Source organism: Gopherus flavomarginatus, chromosome 2 (assembly GCF_025201925.1).
Source record: "Gopherus flavomarginatus isolate rGopFla2 chromosome 2, rGopFla2.mat.asm, whole genome shotgun sequence".
Taxonomy (NCBI): domain Eukaryota; kingdom Metazoa; phylum Chordata; order Testudines; family Testudinidae; genus Gopherus; species Gopherus flavomarginatus.
In genome coordinates, this window is record NC_066618.1 from 253,942,938 (window position 1) to 253,960,307 (window position 17,370).

Consider the following 17,370-nt stretch of genomic DNA (forward strand, 5'->3'; position numbering starts at 1 on the left):
AACTTGACTTTGTGGATGACATCAACATGCTATCACTTACCCATAGAGACATGCAAGCCGAAACAAATGATCTCCAGGCTTATGCACAATTAATAAGGTTGAAAATAAATACTGAGAAAACTAAAACCATAAGAATCAACACACAACACCAATAACATTTTCTGGGACTGACACAAAAAAGGTCCAATATTTCACATATCTTGATGGCATTGTAAGTACAACATGCAGCAGACTGACAATATCCTGCACAGTCCTTATGGAATTAGGCTAAGGTTTAACTTAATTCTGTAAATTTGATTGAATTATGTTTGATACTTTGGGAGTCCATTGTATTAAAAATGCAGTTGTGCATATTTACTTTGGAATTGTAGGTCACTCCTCTAGGAGGAGGGGGATGCTAATGTAATTCCTTAGGTTATGAGCCCCTTTGAACTGACCCCTTAGTGAGGTCTGCATATACTAGTTGAAAATGGATTTTCCATGGACCAATAGACAAAGAAAACACTTTTGGATGACTATCCTGGTCCAGGCCCTTCTTCCTGGTCCAGCAAATAGACAGGATCTCTGGTCCATTGTTTAAGGAAGGATTGAAAGGACTTAGCCTACTGAGGACCCATAAGACTGTGTGCTTGTTCTGAGCTGAAGCTATGATGAACTTAAAACGAGAGAAACCTCTTTGGGAGGTTGGTGAATGCCAGAACCCATGTTAGGGTTAGGGTGATCTCTGGTAATTGTATTAGCATGCATGTAATTTTATTATTTTTAACATATTCTGAGTAATGTTTTTTACCTTAAGAATAAAATAGGCTTGCTTAAAAAGAACTGTGTGGTAAATTACGACCACGGGCTGGGAATAACACAGTGAAGGCTGGGAACTTCTCAGCCTGGAAATACCCTAGTCAGAAGGGAGTGAGATATAGGTCTCCACCCAAGAAAGGCACTGGCTGGGGAGCTGCAAGCCTGACAGTGGGTACCCTGGCTGGACCACTGAGAGGAAACAGGAAAATGCCCTGATCTGTGACACAACAGGTAGAGCAGATAAAAACATTAAAACCAGAGTATCAAGAGCCAGACATGCCTTTGTAACTCTAAAGCCAATCTGGAGAAACAGAAATCTTGCTTCCAAACTAAAAACTTTGAATATTTAACACTATTGTAAAGCTGGTCTTACTATATTGTGCTGAAACTTGGAGATTTAAGACTTCACTATCTAAATTCCAAGTTTTAATAAACAGCTGACAGAATAATCCTCAGTATCAGATGGCTGGGGGAAGAAGAGTCACAAATAAAGAATTCTGGAAGAGGATAAAACAGAAGCCGCTAGGACAAGAAATTCTGGAACGAAAATGGAGATAGCTAGTACATAGAGTTAGAAAACTAAATAACGTAAGACAGGAATTGGATTGTAACCCCTAGGGCAAGAGGCAATGAGGTAGACCAACAATAACATTGAACTACATAATATAAGCAGAATTGAAAACTAAGACTGAAGGAGGAGACCAACAGAGGTGGAAGGCAGTGGTTAAGACCCTGTGTTCTGCAATGGAATAGAGCGGTTTAAGAAGATACTTGACCACTTACGTAAAGCACTCTGAATCTGTTAATGATAATATCTAAATCTTATCTAGAACTTTATCATTGCAAAGTCATACAATATGTGTATTAGTAACAGCATATATAATGATTGTGAATTGATAGAGTAAAGAACAGGAACATACTATTGAGTGATTAAATAGTTCATAATGTTAAAACAAATATAAATTAACACCAATCACTGTGATTTGTCACTTTTTAAATTTGTGAATAAAAGATGTAAAAAATCCTCTTTTCAAAGTACGTCTCCTCTGACTCAAAGATTGTTGTTAGAATATTTAAATGAATGATCATATTGTGATTTTTTTGGTTTTCTTTTTTCTTTGGTAGAAAAATGCATATCCTGACATTGCGTGGTCACTGCGATTCCGTATTCTGTATGAAATTGCTTTGGGAGTGAATTATCTGCACAATATGAGTCCTCCATTGCTGCACCATGATTTGAAGACCCAAAATATTTTACTGGATAGCGAGTTTCACGTTAAGGTAAGGTCCTGGTTATTTTAGTCCCTATATTCCTCTTCAGTGAGCATACGTACACAGGGGCAATGGTCCTGCTATTGTGGGGCTGTGTCCTGCTATTGTGGGGAACTTTCCTGGCTACCTCGGTGAAGTGAGCTAGCGAAAGGATCCAAGTCCTCGCTCCCACTTTTTACCCAGAGGCCTGCCTGACCTCAAGGGCTCCCCTTCCACTCTCCTGTGCGGCAGAGTCCTCATAAGCCCAACAAGGCTGAGCCCAGGATTCCTGGGGGGCTCGACCCCCAACCTTGTCATGGTCACTTAGGGCAGGGGCTAGGGTGTCCCCACTCTGGGGTGCTCTTTCTGCAGTGGATGCTTCCCTGACCCACTGATCATGACATTACTACAGTTCAAAGAAAATACATTTTATTAAACAGCAATCAATTGAAAAAAATAAGGAAAAAATGGAAAAGGTTAAAAGAAAACCCGTCACCCCACTCTGTGGCACAGGGACATCGCAGCCAGCATCTCTGGAATGTAAGGGCAGTTCAATCTGTTCCTCATATTCCCAGGCCTCCTCAGGCCCTGGCTGTGCTGCAGGGATGCTGTGAGTCGGACACTTGCTCTGCTTGTAGCCACGCACTCTCAGGTTCTAGGTTGCGGGACTCTTCTTCCCAGCGTCGCCCCCACCCTCTTGGGGTTACAATCCTCCAAGTGTGGCCTGCCAGGCACCTTGGCTGGGGGCACCTCCCTGCGCTGGGCTTGCTACCCAGGGCCCCCCTTGCTCTCCCCAGCTGCTCAGCACACCCATCTCCGGACTGCTCCAGCGTCTCTGCCTCAGCTACAACTCCACTCTGCTGCCTCAGCTCCAGCTCCACCACTCTGCTGCCTGAGCGCAGCTACTGCTGCTGCTCTGCCTCCAGCTCCCTGGGCTGCTTCTCTGGCTCTGGTTGCTGAGCTCTTCTCCCAGCACAGGTCTGCTCTGTGCGCTGCATCTGTGACTCTGCTCCCAGCTCTGACCTGCTTCCTGGGCTGCTTTTCTGGCCCCTCTCAGTGGCACAGCTCTGTTCCCCAGCTCTGCTTGGGCCCTGCTTTCTCCTTAACTTGGCCTCACTCTGTCTGACCCAGGCAATTCTAGCTCACATGGAGGACAGGATCCCCTGGCCTCCTGATTCCCAGATTAGCCTGCCCGTCCTGTCCATCAGGCTGACCTGGAGCATTGGCCTCTCACCATTGTTCCTGGGGGCTGTCAGTCTCAGGGTCCTGATTTCCCATCAACCCTTCTCCTTACTTTTAGTACTGGGAGCTAGCCACCCAAAACACCCCACTGAGTTTTAGTAAGGGAACAACAGTCTCCTTACACATAACGGAACTGAAGTGTGTTTAATATTACAGACAAGGAATGAGGATAGGAAGGGACAAACTTATACTCCAGTCCTGCAGTTGTGTCTTTGAAGGCAGAGCCTCATCATCTTCAGGGAAGTTCCACACAGAAATGGGTTGTCTTGCACCAATCCAATTACAGATTTCTGGCCTTTAGCAGCATACATGCTTTCCATAATGTTGGCCTATGCAGTATGCCATACAGATTAAATAAATTAAAGTTAGTAAATGAGAAATTTAACTGAGATGAACCTGTGGATATCTGAAGGGATTATACCTAGGGAAAATAACCAAATTCTCATCAAAATTAACATAAAAGTAGTCGTGATTTCACAGGTTTAGTTACAGAGAAGAGTGGTTGGAGGTACTATAATAAGACAGTGTTAAGATAAGCAAAATGTTAGTTCATGTTAACAAAATCTCAGCAAGGAGGGAAATAGAATTCTAGGATGGAGGCTCGCCGACCTCATCAAGAGGGCTTTAAACTAGAAAGTTGGGGGAGATGGTTGGGAAATGTTCAGGAGATCTCCACGCCGGAATATAACCTGGAGAGGGAAGTAAACAAAGTGAGCGGGGATACCCTTGCGGCCCCAAGATTTGATCCAAGGAGGAATAGTGGAGTAGAAACCAGAGTAACGGGTGATGCTGGTGGTAGAAAGTTTGTGCACGACAGGGGAAATAATGTCACTGACGCCAAACGCCGAAAATTAAAAGGTTTGTACACTAATGCGAGGAGCCTAGGTAACAAGATGGAGGAACTGGAGTTACTCGTGCAGGAAGTGAAGCCGGATATTATAGGGATTACCGAAACCTGGTGGAATAGTACTCATGACTGGAGCACGGGTATTGAAGGCTATGTGCTGTTCAGAAAAGACAGGAAGAAAGGCAAAGGTGGTGGAGTAGCATTGTACATCAATGATGAAATTAAATGTAGCGAAATAAGATGCGATGGAATGGATAAGACAGAGTCCGTCTGGGCAAAAATCACGCTGGGTAAAAAAGCAACTAGAGCTTCCCCTGAGATAGTGCTTGGGGTGTGCTACAGACCGCCGGGATCAGATTGGGATATGGATAGAGACCTCTTTAATGTCTTTAATGAAGTAAACACAAAGGGGAAATGTGTGATTATGGGGGACTTCAACTTCCCGGATATAGACTGGAGGACGAGTACTTGCACGAATAATAGGGGTCAGATTTTTCTGGATGTGATAGCGGATGGATTTCTTCATCAAGTAGTTGAAGCACCTACAAGAGGGGATGCCATTTTAGACTTGGTGTTGGTGAGCAGTGAGGACCTCGTAGAAGAAATGGTGGTAGGGGACAACCTTGGTTCGAGTGATCATGAGCTGATTCAGTTCAAACTAGATGGAAGGATAAACAAATGTAGATCTGCGATTAGGGTTTTTGACTTCTCGAGGGCTAATTTTGAAGAGTTAAGGAAATTAGTTAGGGAAGTGGATTGGACGGAGGAATTAGTGGATTTAAATGTGGAGGAGGCCTGGAATTACTTTAAGTCACAGCTGCGGAGACTGTCGGAAGCCTGCATCCCGAGAAAGGGGAAAAGAACCATGGGCAGGAGTTGTAGGCCAAACTGGATGAGCAAGCAACTCAGAGAGGGGATTAGACAAAAGCAGAAAGCTTACAGGGAGTGGAAGGAAGGCAGGATCAGTAAAGAAAGCTACCTTGCTGAGGTCAGAACATGTAGGAATAAAGTGAGGAAGGTTAAAAGCCACATTGAACTGGAACTTGCAAAGGGAATCAAAACCAATAGTAAAAGGTTCTACAGCCACATAAATAGGAAGAAAACAAAGAAAGAAGAAGTGGGGCCGCTATACACTGAGGATGGAATGGAGGTTAAGGATAACCTAGGCATGGCCCAACATCTAAACAAGTACTTTGCCTCGGTTTTTAATAAGACTAGTGAGGAACCTTGCGACGATGGAGGGATGATAAACGGGAATGTGGATATGGAAGTGGATATTACTGCAACTGAGGTAGAGGCCGTACTTGAACAGCTCGATGGGACGAAGTCGGAGGGCCCGGACAATCTCCACCCGAGGATATTAAAGGAACTGGCGCGTGAAATTGCGAGCCCGTTAGCAAGAATTTTTAGGCAATCGATAAACTCGGGGGTTGTGCCGTATGACTGGAGGATTGCTAATGTAGTTCCTATTTTTAAGAAAGGGAATAAGAGTGATCCGGGTAATTATAGGCCTGTTAGCTTGACGTCTGTAGTATGTAAGGTCTTGGAAAAAATTTTAAGGGAGAAAGTAGTTAAGGACATAGAGGTCAATGGTAATTGTGACGAATTGCAACACGGATTTACTAAAGGTAGATCGTGCCAAACCAATCTGATCTCCTTCTTTGAGAAGGTGACGGATTACTTAGATAAAGGAAATGCGGTAGATATAATTTACCTAGATTTCAGTAAGGCGTTCGACACGGTTCCGCACACGGAGCTGTTAGTTAAATTGGAAAAGCTGGGAGTGAATATGAAAGTTGTAAGGTGGATAAGGAACTGGTTAAAGGGGAGACTCCAGAGGGTCGTATTGAAAGGTGAACTGTCGGGCTGGAAGGAGGTCACCAGTGGAGTCCCTCAAGGATCGGTTTTGGGACCGATCTTATTTAACCTTTTTATTACTGACCTTGGCACAAAGAGCGGGAATGTGCTAATAAAGTTTGCGGATGACACGAAGCTGGGGGGTATTGCTAACACGGAGAAGGACAGGGATACTATTCAGGAAGATCTGAACCACCTTGTAAACTGGAGTAATAGAAATAGGATGAAATACAATAGTGAAAAGTGCAAGGTCATGCATTTAGGAATTAATAAGAAGAATTTTGGATATACGTTGGGGGCGCATCAGTTGGAAGCGACGGAGGAAGAGAAGGACCTTGGGGTACTGGTTGATAGCAGGATGACTATGAGTCGCCAATGTGATACGGCTGTTAAAAAAGCAAATGCGATTTTGGGATGCATCAGGCGGGGTATTTCCTGCAAGGATAAGGATGTGTTAGTACCGTTGTATACGGCGTTGGTGAGACCCCATCTGGAATACTGTGTGCAGTTCTGGTGTCCCATGTTCAAGAAGGATGAATTCAAACTGGAACAGGTTCAGAGACGGGCTACGAGGATGATCCGAGGAATGGAAAAACTGCCTTATGAAAGGAGACTCAAAGAGCTTGGCTTGTTTAGCCTGGCCAAAAGAAGGCTGAGGGGGGATATGCTCGCCCTATATAAATATATCAAGGGGGTTAACGTTAGGGAGGGAGAGGAATTATTTAAGTTTAGCACTAATGTAGACACGAGGACGAATGGGTATAAACTGGATATTAGGAAGTTTAGACTTGAAATTAGACGAAGGTTTCTGACCATTAGGGGAGTGAAGTTCTGGAATAGCCTTCCGAGGGAAGTAGTAGGGGCAAAAGACTTTCCTGGCTTTAAGATAAAGCTTGATAAGTATATGGAGGGGATGTTATGATAGGATCGTTAATTTGGGCAATTGATCTTGAATTACCACCAGACAGGTCTGCTCAATGGTCTGCGGGGAGATGTTGCATGCGATGGGTACTGAGTTGCTGCAGAGAATTCCTTCTTGGGTGCTAGCTGGTGACTCTTGCCCACATGCTCAGGGTTTAGCTGATCGCCATATTTGGGGTCGGGAAGGAATTTTCCTCCAGGGCGGATTGGCAGGTGCCCTGGAGGTTTTTCGCCTTCCCCTGCAGCGTGGGGCACGGGTCGCTTGCTGGTGGTGTCTCTGCAGCTTGAGGTCTTCAAACCATTTTTGAGGATTTCAATAACTCGGTCCTGGGATAGGGGTTGTTATAAAATTGGATGGGTGGGGTTCTGTGGCCTGCCTTGTGCAGGAGGTCAGACTAGATGATCAGATTGGTCCCTTCTGACCTATGAGTCTATGAGTCTATAAAATAGAGAGAAATTAGAGAAGTAATTAGGCAGTGCAAGAAATAAAGGCAGTGGCTAATATTCAGAAGTGCTAACACTTTCCTATGAAAGTCCTTGAGGATAACCCTTAATGTGGTCCTTTCAGAGTAGAAACTCCTTCGAAGAACTGCTCAAGTTCTGAAGTCAAGAGCTCAGGTAGGCCCTGGCGGGTTTCCCATTCCCAGCAACAGTGTAATATGTGATGTACTGTCTTGCTTCCAAATTGCTTCACTCAGCAGTGCTTAATGTAGCCTTAGAACATCTCTTCAAATATGCACATGTTGGGTTTGGATCGTATGGGAAGGCGAGAAACCTACCTGGCAGATACTTCCTGAAGGAGAATTGATGAGGGGATGATCAAGGCCTTGGTTGCTTGTTAGGCTGTATATTCACCTTAAAATAGAACAAAACATACGTGAAATTGTTTCTCAACCATCTTAACTTTCATGGTTTATTATGGACCTTTAATTCAGAGGCAAAGAGAAGGAAGTATTGGTGATGAAGAATCCATTTGTTGAGAAAACTGTTGGTCAGTTTTATAATTTGAGTAGAAATAAAAACAGTTTGATTAAGTTTTGTTTCCTTTCATCAACAGTTTGAAAATTTGAACTGGACGATCTGGAACATTTACTATTACAGTAATTGCGGGAGATGCTTTGCATTAAATTTGGATAGTTAATGTTTTAAGATGAATTTTTCTACAGATGCTTTATTTGGGGGTTAATTGTTCATTGTTTATTAAATAGCTCTCTAATTATTTGAGCTACTTTTGCGTGGAGTGAAATTAAGATTTTGATAACTGGCAGAAAATGGAAGGAGTAATATTAGATGCATCTGCTGTGTATTATAAAAAAGGAAGTATTGAACATATGTAAAATATGCAGTCATACAGTGCGTCTGATTGCATCAGATATCTGCTAAATGAGTAAGATTTCTGTTGAATTACAATGAGACCAGACACACACAAGCGCATTATGCAAATTGGTTTTAAAATCATTCCCTCCTCCCTCAATGACCTCAAAAGCTAGTCAGGAGAAAGCTCTTGTAGACAGGCCATGTACTCCCTGACACAGTGAAATCAAGCCCATTACAAGCACCTTAATTTTTTCTGTTCCAATTAAATATTCTTCCTTCACTTCCACCCGTCCTACATAAATACACCCAACTATGGCCCAGTCAGTCACATGACACCAGTCAATAATTATTTTTGACTTTTTTTGCCCCTCATGTATTCTCCAGGAAACTCATATCCATAGATCTTAGTTGTTGCAATGTTGTCCAGGCAGCCTTGCTCAGAACTCTTTTTCCCTCTCATGTGTGTACCAGGAAAGTGGGGAGTCTGTAGCTTGCTTCATCTCCTTGGATTCCCACCCATTGGCCACTGTGCTGTATTCTAGGATCTCAACTGGACAACCTACACTTCTGGTTCTCTCTCCCCCATGCTGGAAGCTGGAGTCCAGCTCTTGCTCACTGATCCCCTGCTGCCTGGTTCAGTGGAACAGTGTGAGATGCTGTGACAGGTTGCTATATTCACTGCTGGGTGATGCCACCTCCTGGCAGTTCTGGGGATTAGCTCAATCACAGCAACGCCCATTCTAGTGGTTAAACCCCATCAGTTTCTCTTCTGCTGCTCTTCTCACTCTCAGGAGCCACAGCTGTCCTCTCTGTGACTCGGCCTCTGACCAGGTTGCTCAGCATTCCCCGCTTCTGGGGTTTAGTCTTCCAAAGTTTCTTATCAATCCCATAGTGGCCAAAGGAGTCTTCCAGTTCACTCCCTTGCCAGTGCCACTTTCCCAGTGTCAGGTAGAGGAACCTGGGCCTACTCTCTACTCTGGGTTCCAGCCCAGGGACCTACAACATGCAGCCAAGGTCTGTTTAGTCCCCAACCTTGCTGCGTGTTCCCTGGGCTGCTTCCTACCCCAGCACTCCCCCACTCTCTGGGGTTTGTCAGTCTCTTTACTCCTTCCTCCCAGGGAGCAATAGTGGGCTACTTGTCTCGATAGCCCCCCCTCAACACGCTTCCCTTCTCCCAGAAAGTGACTGCAGACTCCCTTCCTGCAGTCTTTCCTACTATCAGCTCCCTGGCTTTATAGAACCCCTGCCTATTCCCACACAGGTTCACTTTCCTTTTGGACTAAAAGATTAATTGGCCCATCTGGCTTCCATTAATCTCTTCAGGGCAAGTGGAGGGGTGAGGTGCACACCTCACCACAGGTGCATGCATTGCAAACAAATTAACTCTTCGCTTGTAGGGAAGGATAGAGAACAAGAAGCAGTTTCAGGCATGTCCCAGCCAGACATGGAAACAGCAAACAAAATATTGGGTTCTTGTCTGCAGCAAAATGGCAAATTTCACAGACAAAATGATTAATTCTATGGCATCTTGGTCCAAGGAGCTCTGATTGAGATGACATGAACTGCACCACTCTCTGAGTTGTTGTTTTTGGATAGTGCTGCATCGTTTTACATTTGATTAATGTTTTCAAGACTTTCTTTCCAACCGTAAGGGCTAGAAACATAAGTGTTTGGTCTTTGGAAATGAAAGCTGATATTCTGAAATGCAGTTTTTTTAGCAAGGGTGAATTCCACAGCCAAATCACGGACTACATGGGAGGTGTTGCCCACGGGGAGCAATGGGAAGGAACATCTTTTTATTCTATTTATTTTGTACACCACCTAGCACAGTGGGGTCCTGATCCATAACTATGGCTATTAAGTGCTACGGTAATTCAAATAATTAATAAATAATAATACTGTGGTGACAACATGAACCCTGATTTGGAAACATTTTCTAAATCAAGGTTGGTGGTTTTTGTAGCTAGCAGAACACCATAGCTGCTTTCATTTCATGCGGAAATTTTTATACAAACTCTTCATTCAGTTCTATTTTTGACAACTTGCACTAACATCAGTGCATAGATGGAACCTGCTGCTCTCTCAGAATGACAGATTTTTATTTTTTACCAGATTGCGGATTTTGGTTTATCGAAATGGCGCATGGTGTCCACATCACAATCCCGAGGTGACAAATCTCTGCCAGAGGGAGGGACTATTATCTACATGCCACCTGAAGACTATAATCCCAATCAGAAAACCCGTGCAAGTGTAAAGCATGATATATACAGGTACTGCCTGTTATCCTGCAGTGGTACTGCAAAATGAAAAGTAAAAATTGTCCAAGGAACTTGATTATAATGAACCAGAACAAGTTATTTTGGGAGACTGAATGGATAAAGTACAACTTCTGAAAACTTCTTTCCATAGCAAACACTAAGACAAATATAATGACCTAGAGATTCAGGTAAAACCAGGATAACTAGAAAAGGGGAGTCGTTGGAGTTAACCCAATGTTGTTTAGTTTTCTGAACATCCCACAAATCAGGGCTTGCAGGGAATAGAATTACCCTGCTGAAAACGGGATGGATGAGGGGAGGGAGCAAATGAGTAGCAAAAGAAAGTGCAAGCATCCAGGTGAACAAACTATGCACACCTACTTAAGAGATCACTGTGGCTTATGTGCAGAGGTTAATATAGTTTGCAAGACAAACATGGGGTGAGAGAAAAAGCATTAACTTACAAAAGGTCAGGAGAAGGAACAGGCAAAAACAGAATATACATCAAATAGAAATTCATATAGGAGTATATATCATACAGAAATCCAGGGAGAGCTACTCCAGTAAGCTTTTGAATGGCACATATAGAGTAATAGCTACCTGTAAAAGAAACAACAGCAGTTGCTTTCTAAGTGTAAGAGATACTAAACAAGTTAGCTCAGAAGGGTACCAACTTAAAGCCTGTCTAAACAATCAAGAAGGGGACTGAGTTGAGGAAGTGGATGGTTAACAGTTGACAGATGACCTTTGGCAGTCAAGCATAGTTTTTAAGAATATCTATTAAGGCTGCATTTTTACTACTTCAGTCACGGATTCCATAATTTTCGTATCAGAGGGCTAGCCATGTTAGTCTGGATCAGTAAAAGCAGCAAAGAATCCTGTGGCACCTTATAGACTAACAGACATTTTGGAGCATGAGCTTTCGTGGGTGAATACCCACTTCATCAGATGCATAATTTTCGTATATTTTAAAAATATCTAGGACTTCTGACACTTTGGGACTCTTGCATGTAGGTGTGTGGATGCAGTGATAGGAGATGAATCAGTTTCAGAGACTTAACTGACAAGACAAAGCCTGGGCTTCCTGGAAGATAGAGCATTAACTTTCATAATTAGCTCTTCCCCTTGAGATTCAGAGGAAGCACCTGGCATTCCTAGCAAGAAATCAGGGCAAGAGACTATCCCTGTAACTCTCCCCTTTTGAGAGGTATGGGCGGGTGGAGCAAGAGAGAAGAATCAGGAGCTCAAGGCAATTCATTGGAGGAGCAGGAGAGGGAGTGAATATTGCAGCAGACCCTGTCTATGCTTATGGTTTTAGAAGGATGTGACAGTATTGGTTAGAGTGGGGGAGAGCCTAGAGAGGTTGGTTAGGAGAGAGAGAAGAGAGGGAGAGTAAAGGGAAAGAAAGAGTAAGTTTAGAGGGAAACTAGACTGAAAAAGAGGTTTGAAATGAGGGAACAAGGAACGAGGGAGAGATTGTCCAGAAAGAGGAGGAGAAGAAGAAATTGAGAACATAGGTGGAAAGAAGGGAGAGAACCAAAACCAAAGGAAGAGAGAAGAAGACAGGAGGAGAACATCCACTGAAGAAGAGAGACAAGGTGGGTGAGGTAAAATCTTTTATTGGACCAACTTCTGCTGGTGAGAGAGACATGCTTTCCAACTACACAGAGCTCTTCTTTGGGTCTGGGAAAGATCCTCCGAGTGTTACAGCTAAATACGAGATGGAACAGATTGTTTAGCATAGGTAGGTAGTAGTTAAACAATCTGTTCCACTTTGTATTTAGCTATGATGCACAGAATACCTTTCCCAGACCTGAAGAAGAGCTCTGTGTAGCTTGAATGCTTGTCTCTGTCAGCAACAGAAGTTGGTCCAATAAAAGACATTATCTCACCCGCCTTGTGTTTCTAATATCCGGGGCCCAACACGGCTACAACACTACATACTAAAAAAGAGAACAGAAGCAAATCAAGCTATACAATGGAAGCAAAGAGAAAGGTGTGGTGAGGGAAAGAGGAACACGAGCCAAAGGAAAACAAATAGGAAGTTGCAGACTACAGTGTCACAGAAGAGATGAAAATGTTTAATTATATCATATCTCAGATTGAATGGGAGAGTGATGTTGGGGGTTTCCCAGGCTGTGGCAGAGTTCATTCACCTCTCTGAATGCTCTTAGGCCTTCCTGTCCAGGATGGCTCTTTGTGACTTCTGTACCAGTTTGACTCCGTTACTCTTGTTGAAAAGCAGAATTTTTGCCGTTAAAATCCACTGTTTTCTACCAAATATCAGGGACAGTGAACTCTCTCTTAAGTCACTACTCAGGGGACCAACAATGTGTTGCTGCATATAGGTAGTGTTCTGCCCCACCTTTATTAAAAGTGTAGTTATGAGCCTATTCCTGCTCCCTTGGAGGTTAGTGGGGAAAGTCCCATTGATTTACATATTAACATGATTAGGCTTAGGAAGTTTGGAGTTATTTCTGATGGTCTCCTGAAGATTCTTCTCTGCAGAGTGAATATGGCGTGTATGACACCTAACCCAACTGATCACTGTTTATATTCAGAGTCCCAACAGCATACATTATGGACAAAAATATTTATTGAATTACTTTTCACTCCTGTTAGCACTGCATAGGTAACACAGCTCTGGAGAGGGAGCTATATTCTATTTTGACTGGCCCATAATTAATAGAATTATTAACTGAGTTCCAATTGCAGGACCAATTTTTTTCACTTGTTTCCCCCTCGCAGACTGTTTAAAGGCTTTGCACAGGTGTAACTAAGGATAGATGGTGGCGAGCTGAACTCAAATTGCTTTAGGCTTGTCTGTGCTACAAAATTAAGTTGACTTATGTTAGGTCAGCCTACAGCCATTGTGGTAATTAAATCTGCTCTTCCTGTCCACACTATGCTCCTTCTGTCAGTGTGCATCCTCGCCAGCAGCGCATGCAACAACTTAAGTCGGGCAATGACGGCTGGAGCCCCAGTCCCGCCGCCCTCGGTGCTGACCCCCCCAAGCTGTGAGCCCCTCCACCTGAGGCAGCGGGACTCTGGCTGTCAGCCCTGGATCAGCCGGGCTCCAGCTACCAAAGGCAGCAATAAGCAATGTAAGCAACTCAATGTCTACATGGACACTGCATCAACCTATCTATATTGACCTAATCACTATGCCTCTCTTGGAGGTGGAGTTGTTAGGTTAGCCTAGCGCATGAGTTAAATCGGGGAGGAGCATTGTAGTATAGACACTCAGTTAGGTTGACATAAGCTGCCTTATGTGGACCTTCTCTGAGGTGGAGAACGGGCCTGTGAAAGAAATCCCTCTTAGCACTGAGAGCCCGGGATGAGAAGGGCTAGCAGTTAGAAAAAAAAACTCTACTTATAAACTAATTTTTTTTATGTGAAATCAGTCAGATTTTCAGAGACACATATGGCCACCATAAATAAAGTCAGCTATAGCACATTGTTCTTTACTCAGTATTACCCTTGTTGTTGGTTTTCATAACATGTATGAAGGGGGACATTATTATAGTCAGCCATTTAAGTTGGTGTTGTGCAAGTTTATTTTAATGAAATATTTTGTATGATGCTGAGTGCATTGTCAGCATAAATAATAAAATGTTCTAAAGTAATGCACATTTTTACTTTAACAGCTATGCCATTATTATGTGGGAAGTGATGTCAAGAAAACAGCCTTTTGAAGGTGAGATGTGTTTAGTTTTCTTTTATAGCCTTATTTATATTTAGGTAAAGCCTCTGTGCAGTAATCTGAAAACAATTATTTTGGCAGAATTACAACATCCCTAATTATTGTCTACAATTTTAATTTATCCCCCTATAGTAAACAATAACTATCTATAGTACATATATTTCTAATAAATGCCTGATATCTATTTTGACAGAAGTTATAAACCCCTTGCAGATTATGTACAGTGTGTCACAAGGAAAGCGACCAGACACTAGTGAAGAAACTTTATCAATGGACATACCCCACCGAGTGCTGTTAGTAACATTAATGGCAAGTGGATGGGCACAAAATCCAGATGAAAGACCTTCTTTTTCAAGTGAGTTTATTTGCTTGGTATAGATTAAGTGGAAAACTATATCCCCCAAAATACCTGATTGTTAATACAATGTTGAGATTGCTTAATTGCAGTCACAAAAAGGAGATGTAAACAGCTGCATCCAAAACAGCTTTAACTCAGCCTTGTCAAATATCTTATATAATTTACACTTTACATTTAACAGCATATACATTAACATTAAGCTACTCATGCTAGAAGTCAAACAATAATAAAAAATGGAACATGCACAATGCAGCCAGGTTTATATTGTAGTTGGAATCTTCAGTTTTGTATTTCCTGTCCTTTTTTTGTGTGATTAATTGTGCAACCTTAACATGATTTATTTATTTGCACTTAATTTACTGCTTGTTTTTGAAGGGGTGGGAGTTTTAAGGAGGAAAATAATTAGAGGAAAACAGATAAAATAAGGCTAGTGGAACTTGTAAGCAGTCAGAGATATTTTGCTTCATGAATTAACTGTGAACCCTGGATTATAAATTCCTCTAAAAAAACTGAACCAGCCTTTTACAAACAAACTTTTACCCTTTCATAAACAAATGTGTGTGTTCGTGGAACACACCTGTGTTCAGGGGAAGCCATGTGAAAACACTGTCCCACCTTCCAGAATGAGGAGCTGCTGTTGCACAAGCCCCTTCAGCCCGCTTCATATCTAGCTCATCAGCTCCATTGCACAGTAGTTCCACTGCCAGTGGGATTTCATGGCTGTAGAATTGGTAGCTGGCTCTGCCCCTAAGTGCACCCATAGAATTAAAAATGTCTATTATGCAGGCTCAGTACACAATTCCCAAAGCCTTAGTTTTTCATGCAAGACACTAGTGCCAATTTTCAGCATATTGGTACAGCAATGTTTAAAAAGTTGTGGTTAGATTTATATATTTTTAGAACACTGGGAACAGTGCTTTCTGGGTTTACCCTTCCTCCCTCACTCATTTTGCTTATACTTTTCCCTGCAAATCACCATTAGGTAGAGAGCTGAGCCTAAGTGCAAATGAGCCTGAAATATAGGAAACTATAATGTAAACAACATTGCAGTCTTTACTAGATCGATCTGTACCACCAGTTGCAATGATAATCGGAAACTAATTGTATATTTAAGACTTAAAGTGGCACTGAGGGGGCCATTTGGGGATTAGTCCTGCTTTGAGCAGGGGGTTGGACTAGATGATCTCCTGAGGTCCCTTCCAACCCTAATAATCTGTGACTCTGTGACTCTATGATTTGACGGATTTTAAATATTTATCATACTGACTAGGTGACTCACTCCAGTTATAAATATCTTCTACGATTCTCACCTTTAGTGCTGTCAGGTTTTACTATGAAATCCTATCTTAATGCTTTTAGCTCTTTTACAGTGAGTCCTACAACCTGGAACACTGAATTCAGAAGGCAGACATGACATTAAAAATCTATATATATTAGAGGGACAAAGCGAGGAGGAGGAGTTTAGTTTTGATTTTGCAAATCTTTGTTTATCAGGCTTCTATCTTATAAAAAAAAGGTGGGGGGAATTATACCTCAGTCCCATTTTATCCATTACCATCTCAGCTCAACGTAGAGTTGTCTTTCTTCTTTTTTTTTTTTTGGCCCGTTCCTAACATTAATTACAGCCACGTTGTGTAATTACATGTGTATTTGTATCAACTGACTATCCATCTTGTGAATGTGAAAGCTGAGAGCACTGTATTAACTTCCATCTTTGGAAAATCTGATCCTAAATGTCCAAGGGAGATTATCTTGTAAAAGCAGAAAAGTAGCAATCTTTAATTGTTCAAAATTTAATGGCCTTGGTGCTGTTGTTCTCCCCTCCTAATTGATGTTGCAAAATGAAAATGGTAAGATTGTGCTGGGGTACAAAATTCTGTATTTTAGAAGCTCTGTGACAGTTTATATGCCTAGACCTGCAGTTTCCCTTTTTAAAAAAGTGCTTTCTGTTTTAAAACATCCCCAGTATGAAACACTAAACCTTTATGTCTTGAACTGAGGATTCAACAAATTTAACATCTCAATTTCTAGGGTGGTTTGGTTGCACAGTAGCTTCATTTCTCTAAAACTGTTGCTGGTTCTGTTCATTTGAGCTGGAAAGTGTTTTGAAAGTTGCTTTCCAAAGAGCTCAGAAAGAAGACTGTTTTGACAATTTCAGTTCCTTCAGTGAAGCTGGCAGGAGAGAAAAATGAGGCATACTTAGGTCTTTAATTCAAACACACAACACAGCATACTAGTGGATGGTTTAATGGGAAACTCAGTCTAGTATTTGGGATTTACAACCTTTTGTTTGGATCATGGACAAGTCTTTTAATACTGGCGGATGTTTTGATATTGAATGTCAGTTTTAAGACAGAGTCCAGTTTGGGGCCTATGAACTTTTTACCTTGTCTCTTGTTTTAACCCAAAACAAGGAACGTGTCATATCACAGGCTTTTATAAAAGCAGAGAAATGTTTCTGTGCTTTTATACTTCTTGGGTATTCTTATTTTGTAATGAATTGCATCAGCTAAAATGTTGTTTGTAGTGTTAGCGCAATGTTAGAACTGTAAGGATTGTTTAATTAATGTTATAATTATATTTATCTAGGTTACATAATCAAAATAGTATGTATCTTATGTGACTTCATAACAATAAATACCCTCACCTTTTTTTTTTTAATAAAAGGAAGAAAACAGGTGGTTTTATTTAAGGGGAAAACTTTTTTTCTGCTGTCTTATTGTAAAAGCAGAATTTTCTACTCAGTTTACTTTTACTTCCCTTCATTTTGCAATGGTACTTGTAAGGGTTGAAATGTCTACTTTTTTGCTTCCTCTTT

At 42.0% G+C, this 17,370-nt stretch overlaps 1 protein-coding gene across 3 annotated transcripts in view; it reads left to right on the plus strand.

Moving 5' to 3' along the window:
- Window positions 1-17,370, plus strand: part of RIPK2 (receptor interacting serine/threonine kinase 2) — a 51,994-nt gene that overhangs the window by 16,523 nt on the left and 18,101 nt on the right. For all 3 annotated transcript variants that reach the window (XM_050940956.1, XM_050940958.1, XM_050940959.1), the window contains 4 exons: window positions 1,924-2,079; window positions 10,346-10,503; window positions 14,139-14,188; window positions 14,388-14,549. In XM_050940956.1, the coding sequence (XP_050796913.1) occupies window positions 1,924-2,079; window positions 10,346-10,503; window positions 14,139-14,188; window positions 14,388-14,549 (526 nt within the window). The remainder of the gene's footprint in view (window positions 1-1,923; window positions 2,080-10,345; window positions 10,504-14,138; window positions 14,189-14,387; window positions 14,550-17,370) is intronic.